Source organism: Oncorhynchus mykiss, chromosome 10 (assembly GCF_057628025.1).
Source record: "Oncorhynchus mykiss isolate SJ-2025 chromosome 10, ASM5762802v1, whole genome shotgun sequence".
Taxonomy (NCBI): Eukaryota; Metazoa; Chordata; class Actinopteri; order Salmoniformes; family Salmonidae; genus Oncorhynchus; species Oncorhynchus mykiss.
This window is the reverse complement of record NC_143031.1, coordinates 43,340,307-43,355,039: the sequence shown is the minus strand read 5'-3', so window position 1 is coordinate 43,355,039 and position 14,733 is coordinate 43,340,307. Positions and strand designations below refer to the sequence as shown.

The following is a 14,733-nucleotide window of genomic DNA, read 5'->3' as shown; positions in this document are numbered from 1 at the left end:
GTTCTGTTTTCTTTTGTCCGTCTTGAAGAATTTGTGGTGTGTAGTTTATATTCCTACAGGTATGCAAAGGACATCAGTGTAGCTAAAATCATCTAGTCAAGTATTATTCCTTGACCTTCTCTGCCACCAGAGGTTGTGGGGACAGTTGGTTGAAGGCTCCAGGTCCAGCCTGACTGGTGATACAACGTTACATTTCTGAAATTGTCTACGGTAGATTAGCTAGGTATTCAAACATATTGAAGTCATTTTAAATTGCCAGCACTGCCGGCCCGCTCATTAGGCCAGATTAGGTGGCCGCCTATGGCGGAAGATTGGCGAGGGCGGCATTTTCTGAGCTAAACTGGCCAAGACGCACCTCCAACAACAACAAATAAAACCTCACATAATTCTGCCCAAAAACAATGACAATTTCTCTCAACCAGTGGAATATGTTTTTTTTTGAGTGAGCGCTGATACGGCCCTGTAAAATACAGTGCCCACTTTGTCAAAGGAAAATAAATATTTTGTTTGTCCATTCCCAGCATGCCTTTCCAGGGTGCTGTTGATACAGGATATGGTAGAAAGAGTATGTGGCATTTTCTGTAGCCTACAGGCTGGAGATAAAATGAATGCCAATGTATTGAGACGGACACTTTTTACACCTAAATGGCACCTGAATCAAATAAAACGTTAACAAACAACATATCCTGAAAACAGGTCAGGTCAAAGTAGAATGGACAATACGGAACGGACAATCACAACTGTTGTCCAGGAGTTTCACCCCATTCTCATGATCAGTGGTTTCAAGTTTGTGTCCGTAAAATGTTTGATAAGCTGATCATAGCGAAAAATAAAATACTTCTGCATTTCCAGCTGTGGAAACACAGCAAATAGGCACAAGATAAGTCCTAAAAAGTTGGGTAGCTGATATTCAGAGCTTAAAAAGAGAAATTGTTTAGTCGCAGGAATCAGGACTAATAAAGCCAATGCAACGGCCTGTTTTTACAAATGGTGGACCTACCATATGGATGGGCCTTCATACCCTAACAAAAAAAGACTGCACTTAGAGTACAGTATAACTACAATATGCTGCAAATACTGCATCCAAAATACCACAGTCGACTGCAGTTTCTGCACTTTTAGTGTAGTTTCAAAATTACAATATTTTTTTATTTTAAAAATGTTATTGCTGGCTGACATGGTAAGCACGAACCGACGTCTTTTGGACGTCTTTTGTGTTTTTTTTGTCATGTCCAGATGTCTTTTTTTGTGTTTTTTGTAGATGGGCATTCATAAAATTCAATTTCAGGGAACACTGTAGGCTACACTTCAGTAAGCAGAGACCAACACCAACGCCTTTTGGAATTCTTTTTTTTGGGGTCAGTCTGGACCGGCCTTGATTTCCACACCCACGGACATTGGTTTTTGGTCCAATCCGGACCAAATGTGAACATAGATGACTATGTTTTGTTCAGATTTGGACCAGCCAGAATCGTCTAGAATGTCACTGTATGCTGTAGAGTGATTTCCCTTCACTGGAACTAAGGGACCTAGCTCGAACCATTAAAAACAACCTCAGACCATTATTCCTCCTCCACCAAACTTTACAGTTGGCACTATGCATCGGGGAAGGTAGTGTTTTTCTGCCATCTACCAAACCAAGATTAATTCGTCAGACTGCCAGATGGTGTAGCGTAATTCATCACTTCAGAGAATGCGTCCAGCCGACGCTTGGCATTGCACATGGTCATCTTAGGCTTGTGTGCGGCTGCTCGGCCATGGAAACCCATTTCATGAAGCTCCCAATGACATTGCTTCCAGAAGCAGTTTGGAACTCGGTAGTGAGTGTTGCAACCGAGGACAGATGAGCTTTACGCGCTATGCGCTGCAACACTTGGCGGTCCCGTTCTGTGAGCTTGTGTGGCTTACCAATTCGCGGCTGAGCCATTGTTGCTCCCAGACGTTCCACTTCTCAATATCAGCACTTACAGTTGACCGGGGCAGCTCTTGGAGGGCAGACATTTAATGACTTGTTGGAAAGGTGGCATCCTATGACAGTGCCACGTTGAAAGTCACTGAGCTCTTCAGTAAGGCCATTCTACTGTCAATGTTTGTCTATGGAGATTGCATGGCTGTGTGCTCAAATGTTATACACCCGTCAGAAATGGGTGTGGCTGAAATAGCCGAATCCACTAATTTGAAGGGGTGTCAACATACTTTTGTATATATAGTGTACAGTGCCTTGCGAAAGTATTCGGCCCCCTTGAACTTTGCGACCTTTTGCCACATTTCAGGCTTCAAACATAAAGATATAAAACTGTATTTTTTTGTGAAGAATCAACAACAAGTGGGACACAATCATGAAGTGGAACGACATTTATTGGATATTTCAAACTTTTTTAACAAATCAAAAACTGAAAAATTGGGCGTGCAAAATTATTCAGCCCCCTTAAGTTAATACTTTGTAGCGCCACCTTTTGCTGCGATTACAGCTGTAAGTCACTTGGGGTATGTCTCTATCAGTTTTGCACATCGAGAGACTGACATTTTTTCCCATTCCTCCTTGCAAAACAGCTCGAGCTCAGTGAGGTTGGATGGAGAGCATTTGTGAACAGCAGTTTTCAGTTCTTTCCACAGATTCTCGATTGGATTCAGGTCTGGACTTTGACTTGGCCATTCTAACACCTGGATATGTTTATTTTTGAACCATTCCATTGTAGATTTTGCTTTATGTTTTGGATCATTGTCTTGTTGGAAGACAAATCTCCGTCCCAGTCTCAGGTCTTTTGCAGACTCCATCAGGTTTTCTTCCAGAATGGTCCTGTATTTGGCTCCATCCATCTTCCCATCAATTTTAACCATCTTCCCTGTCCCTGCTGAAGAAAAGCAGGCCCAAACCATGATGCTGCCACCACCATGTTTGACAGTGGGGATGGTGTGTTCAGCTGTGTTGCTTTTACGCCAAACATAACGTTTTGCATTGTTGCCAAAAAGTTCAATTTTGGTTTCATCTGACCAGAGCACCTTCTTCCACATGTTTGGTGTGTCTCCCAGGTGGCTTGTGGCAAACTTTAAACAACACTTTTTATGGATATCTTTAAGAAATGGCTTTCTTCTTGCCACTCTTCCATAAAGGCCAGATTTGTGCAATATACGACTGATTGTTGTCCTATGGACAGAGTCTCCCACCTCAGCTGTAGATCTCTGCAGTTCATCCAGAGTGATCATGGGCCTCTTGGCTGCATCTCTGATCAGTCTTCTCCTTGTATGAGCTGAAAGTTTAGAGGGACGGCCAGGTCTTGGTAGATTTGCAGTGGTCTGATACTCCTTCCATTTCAATAGTATCGCTTGCACAGTGCTCCTTGGGATGTTTAAAGCTTGGGAAATCTTTTTGAATCCAAATCCGGCTTTAAACTTCTTCACAACAGTATCTCGGACCTGCCTGGTGTGTTCCTTGTTCTTCATGATGCTTTCTGCGCTTTTAACGGACCTCTGAGACTATCACAGTGCAGGTGCATTTATACGGAGACTTGATTACACACAGGTGGATTGTATTTATCATCATTAGTCATTTAGGTCAACATTGGATCATTCAGAGATCCTCACTGAACTTCTGGAGAGAGTTTGCTGCACTGAAAGTAAAGGGGCTGAATAATTTTGCACGTCCAATTTTTCAGTTTTTGATTTGTTAAAAAGGTTTGAAATATCCAATAAATGTCGTTCCACTTCATGATTGTGTCCCACTTGTTATTGATTCTTCACCAAAAAATACAGTTTTATATCTTTATGTTTGAAGCCTGAAATGTGGCAAAAGGTCGCAAAGTTCAAGGGGGCCGAATACTTTCGCAAGGCACTGTATATCTCTATCCCTAAGTGCTCCAGTTCTAAGTAATATTCAAAGTAGGGAATTGGCATGGGTCAAAACAATTCCTGAAATCTTCCCCTCTCCAAATCCACAGGTGAAGTGCAACAGGCAGCGTGACTTAGAGCAGATTAAATATCTGCTTGGGTCTTAGGTCAGATTAGCCCAGTGTGGGTCTCAGCTGGTAGTAACAAACAGCCACAAGACCTCAACTCTTAAATCTAAGTCTGCATTCTCCCTTCCTGGATTTGCAAAACGCTGTTCAAAGTGTATCTGAACATTCCACTGTCTTTTCCGTGTGCAGGAAGTGACTGAGCACTGCTGGACACTGACCATGGGGGAGGAGGCAGAGGGACTTATCTTACACTGGCACTCTCACTTCCACCCACGGACAGAGTCATGGCCAAATGGTTAGGGCATTGTGCAAGTCAACTGTACTTTCAACAGATGCTAGACTGTCCACCTGGGGGCTGCTGAACAGAGACTCACATGACTATTTTGTTGTTAGCCTGGGAGCAGAGTTCTCTTAGAAAACAAGACCTGCATTCTAGAATGCACTCATGCTAACCTCTCTCTTTAAAACCACATTAAGCCTTTTATTTTCATAGTTGCTTGATTTGCTATTATCTGATATAGAGTATGGATTTCCCCATGAGACCTGAGTTGGATGGAAACAAACACCGGATATACTGTGTTACATAACCATTTTGGGAAAAAAACTTCTGAGAGTCTCAAGTTCATACCTCCCTCATTGTTGCCAAGGTAGAGGATATACGATCCAAATCCGAACACAATACTTCCCAAAAGACGTGGCCTGTTGGCAGGTCACAGGGTTTACTTGACTGTTTATATTCATACTGTTCATCCTCATTCTCATAATTATGGCCACACTGTCTCTACTTCAGTGTCTCTTTACTGTTTCTCTGTGCCTTGGACATTTCTCTGAATAACCTGACTCACCCATTACTCAGTAGGTTTAATTCATGGTTTATTAAATACATTTAAAAAAAAAAAGAGTATTTGTTGCAAGAGCACACGTTTGTGAGGCAGTTTATATTCTGTCTGTGCATGTGCATGTGGTGGACACAGATCTTTTTTAAGCAGGAGCGAATCCTTTGGAGTGAAACCACAATGAGAGAAGAGATGTTTTATGATTCGTCCGGGAACAGCAGTTGCTATTGTCACACTCCATTTCACACCTCCCACTGTTGTTCGGTTTGAGACATCTCTTATTGAAAACAATTTCCTCTCCAATAAGTTCCAGAGATATTTTGCAACTCCAGACAGTGTGCATGCATGGCCACTGCCGGTCAAATGTTTTAGAACACCTACTCTTTCAAGGGTTTTTCTTTATTTGTACTATTTTCTATATTGTAGAATAATAGTGAAGACATCAAAACTATGAAATAACACATATGGAATCATGTAGTAACCAAAAAAGTGTTAAACAAATCAAAATATATTTTATGTTTGAGATTCTTCAAAGTAGCCACCCTTTGCCTTAGCATTCTCTCAACCATTCTCTCAACCATAGTCACCTGGAATGCATTTCAATTAACAGGTGTGCCTTCTTAAAAGTTCATTTGTGGAATTCCTTTCCTTTTTAATACATTTGAGCCAATCAGTTGTTGTCACGTTCTTTCAAAATCGAACCCAGAAGCAGACCAGGACAAGGAGAGTAGGAAGAAGGTGAGTATTTATTTACAAGTGAATGTGAATGGGTAGATATATCCAGGTGGCGTAGCGGGCAGCGGTGGTGAGTTGATGGGAGTAAATAGGTGGATCCAATGGGGTAGCGGAATCCTCCAACGACCAGGCGGGAATGGGGTAAATGATCCGGGTGAGTAACTGAAGACAGAACAAACGGAGGTAAGTTTAAGGCAAGCAATACGTAAAAAACAACAAAACTAATTCTATCCAACTTGAGGCTGATACTATGGCACAACATACTGTTCATGGCTAACGATCCGGCAGGGAATGGATGTCAGGTCAGAGCTTTTGAAGGGGAGAGGTGATGATCAGGACAGATGTGCAGATTACTGATGGGATACAGGTGCGGGTGAACATCGATCTCCCAACAAGCTAATTCCCCCGGCAACCAGACAGGGTGCGTTCCAGGACACCGGAAACACACTCCAGGACAGAAACAGAGGCAAACACAGACTCAGGAAGCGGGATTCGTGACAGTTGTGTTGTTTTAAGGTAGGGGGTACAGAAGATAGCCATATTGGATAAAAGACCAAGCCCATATTATGGCAAGAACAGGTCAAATAAGCAAAGAGAAACGACAGTCCATCATTACTCTAAGACATCAACACGGAAAATGTCAAGATCTTTGAACATTTCTTCAAGTGCAGTCGCAAAAACCATCAAGCGCTATGATGAAACTGGCTCTCATGAGGACCGCCACAGGAATGGAAGACCCAGAGCTACCTCTGCTGCAGAGAATAAGTTCATTAGAGTTACCAGCCTCAAAAATTGCAGCCCAAATAAATGTCAACTATTCAGAGGAGACTGTGTGAATTATGCCTTCATGGTCGAATTGCTGCAAAGACCACTACTAAAGGACACCAATAATAAGAAGAGACTTGCTTGGGCAAAGAAACACGAGCAATGGACATTAGACCGGTGGAAATTTGTCCTTTGGTCTGGAGACCAAAATTTTGAGTTTTGATTCCAACCACCGTGTCTTTGTAAGATGTGGCTGAACGGATTATCTCCGCGTGTGTATTTCCCACCGTGAAGCATGGAGGAGGAGGTGTTATGGTGTGGGGGTGCTTTTCTTGTGACACTTTCTGTGATTTATTTAGAATTCAAGGCACACTTAACCAGCATGGCTACCACAGCGCACTGCAGCGATACGCCATCCCATCTGGTTTGGGCTTAGTGAAACTATAATTTGTGTTTCAACAGGACAATGACCCAATACACCTCCGGGCTGTGTAAGAGCTATTTTACCAAGAAGTACAGTGATGGAGTGCTGCCTCAGATGACCTGGCCTCCACAATCACCAGACCTCAACCCAATTGAGATGGTTTGGAATGAGTTGGACCGCAGAGTGAAGGAAAAGCAGCCAACAAGTGCTCAGCATATGTGGGAACTCCTTCCAGGCTGTTGGAAAAGCATTCCAGGTGAAGCTGGTTTAGAGAATGCCAAGAGTGTGCAAAGCTGTCATCAAGGCAAAGGGTGGCTATTTGAAGAACCTCAAATATAAAATATTTTTGGATTTGTTAAACACTTTTTTGTTTACTACATGATTCCATATGTGTTATTTCATAGTTTTTATGTCTTCACTATTATTGTACAATTTAGAAAATAGTAAAAATAAAGAAAAACCCTTGAATGAGTAGGTGTCTAAAACTTTTGACCGGTAGTGTATATGTGTGCAGGGGGATATCCGTCTCAAGCAGGAAGAAATAAATATGACTCAATTTCCATCATAAATACTTGCACTGCTGAGTATCCTCGGTTTGCAGCGGCATTTAAACTGTCTCATTTTCCCTCCCCATTTTCTCCATCGGCTTAGTTAATTTCTCCTGGAATCTTCCAACTATCCACCCCTCCCTCCATCCCCTACCACAGTCCCATACTACCCATTTTGCCTTGCTGTCTCTCCTGCAGGAGGAATGTGTGTCTCGTGATGGACTGTTCTGGAGTCGTGGCAGAATCAGAGGCCTACACCCCTTGGACTCCAGCCAGGTGTTACGGTCACTCATGCTCCCCCGCTCTAGCAGCAGCAGTCCTCACAAACAGACGCCATCCGCCCCCCAGCAGACTCACTCTGCACGTCACCACATTCCTGCTGTCTCAGCCTCTTATCAGAGATGTAGCTTAACACACAGCAGGCACCAGACACTGACTGGGGAGTTCAAGGCAAGCTAATGAGCAGCCGTGCCATAGCATTGTTGATAGGGGGGTGTATCATAAAATGATCATAACACAACCATAACAACATTTCAAGCAGTTCAAGCAGTCCCATAGGCTCTTGCTTATATCAATCAGTCAATAATTCATGAATCCATGTTAAAGTGAGAGACCACCTGTAATTATGACTAGGGGATGTGAATGTATAAACATATACCACCTCCTATGTTCTTTGGTCATGGTTTTACTGCTCTGTCCGTCTGAAAGAGGCTGTTTTTATGGTCTGTATGAAACGGCACCCCCTCTAAAGGCCCCAGCCCAGCGATGCGGGCAAAAGGGTCGGCTTTACAGATCCACATCATGTGAACACTCCCCCAGGCCTCTCTGGGGTGTTGTTCCCTATCTTGTTGCATTGTGGGGGCTGATGAAGACACTCTGACTGGGAGGCTGTGTGTCTGTCTGTCTGTCTGTCTGTCTGTGGAGCTAAAGGAGCTCTAGGGGGCTGGGGGAATATGGTCAAAAATAAATAAGGGGCTTCAGATACTGGGTGTACCTTTATGTTCATCTAACTTTGGAAAGTTGCTTAGCTAAAGCCGTTCTAATAGCCAATGCTATTCATGAATATCAAAAGTGTCATAAATTTGATAAAGAACCATTAATCTAAATACATCAGTCAAGCTAGTGGTCAAAAAGTCGCACTGGAATTTAAAGAGAAGTGACCTTCTTTGTAATGGTCCTGGCCACCTGGTACCCCAGGCTCTACCGCCACCTGTGCAGCCAGGAACCAGGCATCATAATGATCCAGCAGACTCTGTGATCTACTGAGACCGATGCCGTAATTAACCTGGCAACAACCAAGATAAAAGCTATAATTTGCATGCTCTGTGTGCAACGGTAATAAGCTGTTTCAGTTATTTATGGCCTTGAATTAGTCTATTGCACAAACTTTTGTGCAGCCATTGTGGGACGTTAGTCTCTCGTTCTCTCTTTTCCTTTTACCCCTTCTGTTGCATGGAGGCCAATGTTAACATTGAGACAGCATCTGGTTCTAATTAAACACTCCCCTCCCCCTCGCGACGTCTCCCCCGTCATGTCTCCTTCTAGCTCCTAACCTCTCAGCATCTCTCTCCTTCTCGCTCTCTCTCTCACTCCCTCTTTATGCCTCTCCAGTGGCTCCCTCCCCCTGTCCTCCAGCTCTCCCCTCTCTTGCTCCCATCTCTCTCTTCTGGTTTACCCTCTTACTGTGTCTGCTCTCGGCATCATGAAGTGTGAGCATTGTATCTGGGGTCTCTCTGTGCTCCTGGCTCTATGTTTAGGATGGGCACAGGGCCAGAGTCAGAGGCAACCAGAGACTAACTACACCAGGTAGGGAATATGAGTGTATTGCGCTTGTTGGTGTGTGTGCAATGTATGTTTGCAAGAGGCTTTACAGTGTGGATAGCTCCATTTGGGTGAATGCACAGTGTATTCGTCTGTGGCAATATCCACAAGGATGCACTTGTTTACATTATTTCTATGGTTCACAATATAAAATAACCATATACAGAGGGTGTATGGTTTTGAGTGTGCCATGTTCAGATTTCACGCAGTGTGCTCTGAACCTCCTATCGGAGCTTCCTGCATTTGTATGTTAGCTTAGGGGTATGGCAGTGTTGTTGTTGGCGTTGTGAATGGTCCATGGTGTTGATGTGGTTGAGCTGCCCCAGATGTCAGTGCTTTGAGGTCTGTATGTCTGTCTGTATGTGTCTGTGTGGGGTTGGATCAGGATGGCTTGACTCTGGCTGGACATCTTAGCTTTCATCAGCTTGCCTCTGTCTGCTGGGGTTCTGTAAGTTTGAGCTCCTATAATGTGACAGACTGGGCGCTTTCTCAATGTGTCTGAGGTCAAGCCTTGAGTGTTGGCTGGAGTCCTAGAAAAGTTATTTTGTCCTCCGGTTGTGATAATGGTAACGACTAAGTCTGTGGGTTTTATTTGTTCTTCTTGAGTATGTCTCTACTATCTGTTTTGATGCTCCACACTAGGTATGAGTTACTTTTGTGCACCTCTGTCTCCTGTACAGACAGTCTCCAATGTGCCTGTTCCCATGACTGTCTGTGAGGCCACTGGCAAACAATTATATATTTATCAATGAAAGTATTCTGGTATTAGTCCAGGTTTGGTATTTTTCCGTTGGAAAAGGAGCTTGGATGAATTATTTGAGCAGACGTGGAAGTGCATGGGGTGAGGGGGAGACTGGGTTAGAAACTTGGACAAACATAGGGGAGAATTCTTTAGGAGGAGGTCTCATTGATGAAGCTCTAGTCAAGAACACCTTAACCTCCACTAACTTGGCCCAGTCTCCATCCTGTCTCCATCCTGTCTCCATCCTTTCTCCCTCCTGTCTACATCCTGTCTCCATCCTGTCTACATCCTGTCTACATCCCCTCTCTCTTCCCATTCTCCTGAAACTGACACCAGTGTGCCAAGGGGAGGCATTATTGTTGGGTGCCTGAGGGATTTATAGAGATGATCTGTTGAGTGTGTGTGTGTGTGTGTGTGTGTGTGTGTGTGTGTGTGTGTGTGTGTGTGTGTGTGTGTGCGTGCGTGCGTGCGTGCGTGCGTGCGTGCGTGCGTGCGTGCGTGTGTGCGTGTGCGAGTTTCCCAAAGTGATAGTGATGTGGTAAGCCTAAGCCAATGTTTATAAAGTACAGTACATGATAATACATCACTTTTTTCCCACCCTACTCTCTCTCAGGCCTGTGTTCCACTGTGGGGGAGACATGGTTGCAGACTCAGGCTTTGTGGGCAGTGAAGGATTTCCAAACTACTACAAACCCAACAGCAAATGTACCTGGCGCATTACAGTGAGTCACTGGCCCTGCACTACATACCACTTCACCATTACTCTGAATTTAACCTACATATTGACCTAAAGCCTGTTCTGCCCTCTCTCTAAACTTCAGGTCCCAGAGGGCAATGTGGTCATGCTCTCTTTCCGCATCTTTGACCTGGAGGCTGACCCCATGTGTCGCTATGACTACCTGGATGTGTACAATGGCCACTCCATCATGGTGCAGAAGCTGGGGAGGTTCTGTGGAACGTTCAGGCCTGGTACACTCATCTCCACCACCAACACCATAATGCTGGAGATGGTGAGCGACTCTGAGACTGGAGGGAGGGGCTTCCTGGCTTACTTCAATGGAGGAAAACCACATGTGGATGGTGAGCTTTACAGTATAACTTGGGCTCTCACTCTCTGTTTTTTCTAAGGAACAACATCTTTGCGATGTCCTATGTATATTAGCTCACATACTGTAACATAGGCTTATACCCACTGTCAAATATTTTAGTCACCTGATTATTTATTGATCTGTGTATCAATAATTTCAGAGCCCCAATTCTGTGGAGGAAAGATGACAAAAGCCCAGGGTGAAGTTAAAACACCTAACTGGCCAGAGAAGAATTACCCAGCAGGCATCAGTTGCTCCTGGCTCATCACAGTAGAGCGGGATCAGGTTATTAGTCATCATGTTCAGCTCTCCATGCTCTTTATTCTTAACGGACTTCTGCTAATGATGCTGTCGTTATGTTGCGCCAACCACAGAACCAAATGTGCACCAATATGCAGAAATGTATTGGAGTTTCAAATGATGTTCCTACAGTGTAACGTTGTTGTATTTGTCATTCTGTTTATTTCTGTGTGTGGGCTAGGTGATTGAGGTGAAGTTTGATAAGTTTGATGTGGAGTCAGACAGTTACTGCCGCTTTGATTACGTGGCCTTCTTCAACGGTGGAGAGAAAGATGACTCTCGACGCATTGGAAAATACTGTGGAGACGTCAGCCCCCAGTGAGTGGTACACAACTCTATGTGTGTTTGCCTGACTTCCTGTGTTTATGATTATGCTTGTTAGTGGTCTACATCTATGATCATATGTTGTATATCTGTTTGTTCTTGTCACTCTACTCTCTTCCAATCCTCCCTCTGTATTACTCTCTGCCCACAGAACCATTGTGACCAATGGGAACGTGCTCCTAGTACAATTTGTGTCTGACCTCAGCGTGACCTCTGATGGCTTCCTGGCCAGTTACACCAGCATCCCCCGCGGATCCAGAACCCCCACAGTAGACAACACAGGATCAGGACCCCGTAAAGAGTCAGTCCCCAGGAAGACTGTTGTTAAACCCATCCTGCCTGAGAGAACAGTCATCACCACCACTACCACCCAACCACCCACTACAACCAGACACCAGGCCCCCCCAACCCCACAGCCCCAGGAGCCCACTGCCAAGCCCAAACCAATCAAACCAGTCAGGACCCGCCCACCAAACAAGCCAGGCCCAGACAGGGTCAGAGTTACTAAACCAGACATCAAGAAGCCAGGTAAGAGAAGCTGAAGTACTGGTGTAGCAAGACCTGAGTTTATGTATACACATGTCTGTGTGTTTGTGTGGCTATGTGTGTAAACAATGTTTGTATTTTCTAGTTCACTTGAACCCACTGTGTGCAAAGGCATGTAAGAGGGATGGAAATATCAAGAGCAGTTTCTGTGCCAGTGAATTTGGTGAGTTCCACTAGACGGCTAGCATCATTGGATAGCCAAATTAATCAAGCGATTTAAGGTCATAACAAATTCTCTCTCTCTCTCTCTCTCTCTCTCTCTCTCTCTCTCTCTCTCTCTCTCTCTCTCTCTCTCAGTGATCACGGGTAAGGTGACAGCGCTGACCCCTGGTCCTCAGGGCAGTGTCTATATCAGTGTGTCTCTCATCAAGGCCTACAAAGCTGGCCAGCTGACCATCACCCAGGCTGGAGAGAACATGTCTGTCAAACTGGTGTCAGCCTGCAAGAAGTGCCCTATCATCCGCAAAGGTAACCTATTTTTCTTCCCAGACAATCTGACTGGCATGTACAGCATTACGCAACACATACATGCATGCACAGATGCACACACACTGCTGACTTATCAGCATAGACTGCTGTGTCATCATAGACAGTATTGCCAGATTGCCTAATAAATGCATTTTTGATCAATCACTTTCTCAGGAATGCCTTACATCTTGATGGGCCAGGTTGATGAGGATGGGCGTGGAACAATGGCTCCCGGGGCTTTCACTGCCCCATATAAGGCCCCACATCACAAACTGCTGACCAATATTAACAACCAACCATGCTAACCTCACACCCCAGTCCACCAATCAGGGAAATTCAGCCTCGTGCATGGATACCATGACGAGCAAGGTTACGATGACCCAAAAAATGTTTTTATTCTTGAGGAGTACTCAATGAAGTGAATTATCTTGTTTTTTCACTTAATGTTTGATGACACTAACTTAATTGCTCAAATCTCCTTTCATTGGTCGCTCACAGGTTCAGATTAAATGACAAGCATCACATAACAGTTTGACCCACCTCATAATAGGGCTATATATTATATTATTTTTGTAATTTATGTCTCTCAATAAAGGATTTATAATACATGGTGTTGGTTTGATATGTTTATTACATGAACTTTATGTCTCATTCAGTATAGTCTTACTGCAATACAATGATGGTGTGCCACCTAGTGGTCAGATTTACAAAATAACCTCCTATGACACACAAAGCAGGTGCCACTACCCTCTCAAAGAATTAGTGGCCTACTTGGTGTGTGAACTGCTGACTGCTCATCATTTGCTCATAATTTGCAGATACTTGTTGACACATCAACCAGGATTAAGGGACAGGGCAATTTGTTAATTGTTTTTGGCAGTAAGTTGCTGTATTGGAGGGAGATTGGTTTCACCTCTCCTAGGCAATCAGCAGTTAGTGTTAGTACTTCAGTCTCCCCTGGTTACTCAGCAGCAGCTGTGTAAGCGGTGGTCGTGTCAGTGGCAGTTTTGTCGCAAAACTAAGACAGTTCTGCTGAGTTGTTTGAGGAGTTGTTTGAGGAAGAAAAGAGAGTAAGGCTCCACACCACTTGAGTTTCTTACCTAGTTATTTTCAGATGATCTCAGTTTTGCTCTTTTTGTAGCTTTGGCAACTCTGTGTGTTGTCTACACCTGTTCGCTCTTCTTACTGAAGGTTTTATAGATGCTCCCCACACCTTGGCAGCAACCCTTCTAATTTAGTGTACCCTGCATGCTCAACCCATGTGGAATTCCTGGTCTCTGGCAGCGTTTGGAACTGCAGATCTGCGGTCAAGAACGCCGAGTTCATCTCAGCCTATGCTGCCCTTCAGTCCCTTTACTTTTTGGCCTTGATGGAGACACGGATCACCCCAGAGAACACTGCTACTCCAGCTGCTCTCTCTTCATCTGACTTAGTTATCTCTCATAGTCCAAAAGCATCTTGTCGTTGTGGTGGTGGTACTGGTCTACTCATTTCTCCTAAGTGGAGATTTCCACTTTTCTCCCTATCTCACCTGTCCATCTCCTTATTTTATATTCCATGCTGTCACTGTAACTTGTCCACGCAAGTGTAACATTATTGTCATCTATCGCCCACCAGGTGCCCTTGGAGGGTTCCTCAATGAGCTTGACATCTTGATAAGCTCATTTTCTTACGATGGCTCACTGCTCTTCGTACTTGGCAACTTCAACCTCCCGACGTCTGCCTTCGATTAATTTCTTTTCAACTCTCCCTTTCCACTCATCTCTTTTCACCTTACACTTTCCCAGTCCTCTCCAACTCACAAGGCAGGCAATATGCTTGACCTCATCTTTACTAGAGGTTGCTCACCTACTAATCTCACTGCAACCCCCCTCCAGGTCTCTGTCTCCCTTTCCTCCAATCCTCAACATTCAGCCCCTACCCAGATGGTCATGCGCATTCACAATCTTTATCATATCTCCCACCTGCTAAATCCTTCTCCCTTCTGTCTCCCGATCCTGCCTCTTCAACCCTACTCTTCTCCCTTTCCGCATCCTATGACTCGTACTGTCCCCTTTCCCCCCTCCCTGCTCGGACCTCCCCTCCTGCTCCGTGGCTGCGTTATTCATTTCAAGCTTACAGAACAGTGCTGCAGGCTGCGGGCAGCTGAGCGATAAATGGAGTAAAACTAAACTTCCGGA

At 44.4% G+C, this 14,733-nt stretch overlaps 1 protein-coding gene across 1 annotated transcript; it reads left to right on the top strand.

Annotated features, from left to right (window-relative positions):
- Positions 1–8,792: 8,792 nt before the first annotated feature.
- Positions 8,793–13,163, top strand: LOC110533943 (procollagen C-endopeptidase enhancer 2). The gene is made up of 9 exons (XM_036990366.2): positions 8,793–9,070; positions 10,441–10,549; positions 10,649–10,907; positions 11,076–11,200; positions 11,397–11,533; positions 11,691–12,067; positions 12,171–12,248; positions 12,383–12,553; positions 12,728–13,163. The coding sequence occupies exons 1-9, from the start codon at positions 8,967–8,969 to the stop codon at positions 12,856–12,858; spliced, it is 1,491 nt and encodes a 496-aa protein (XP_036846261.1). The 5' UTR covers positions 8,793–8,966; the 3' UTR covers positions 12,859–13,163.
- The last annotated feature ends 1,570 nt before the right edge of the window (positions 13,164–14,733 follow it).

What these genes read in the sequence shown, in the direction of transcription:
- LOC110533943 (XM_036990366.2), top strand. Translation starts at nt 8,967, where the DNA reads ATGAAGTGTGAGCATTGTATCTGGGGTCTCTCTGTGCTCCTGGCTCTA. An exon ending in CCAGAGACTAACTACACCAG is followed by an intron (nt 9,071 to 10,440) that starts GTAGGGAATATG and finishes ACTCTCTCTCAG; the next exon opens with GCCTGTGTTCCACTGTGGGG. An exon ending in GTGCCCTATCATCCGCAAAG is followed by an intron (nt 12,554 to 12,727) that starts GTAACCTATTTT and finishes TCACTTTCTCAG; the next exon opens with GAATGCCTTACATCTTGATG.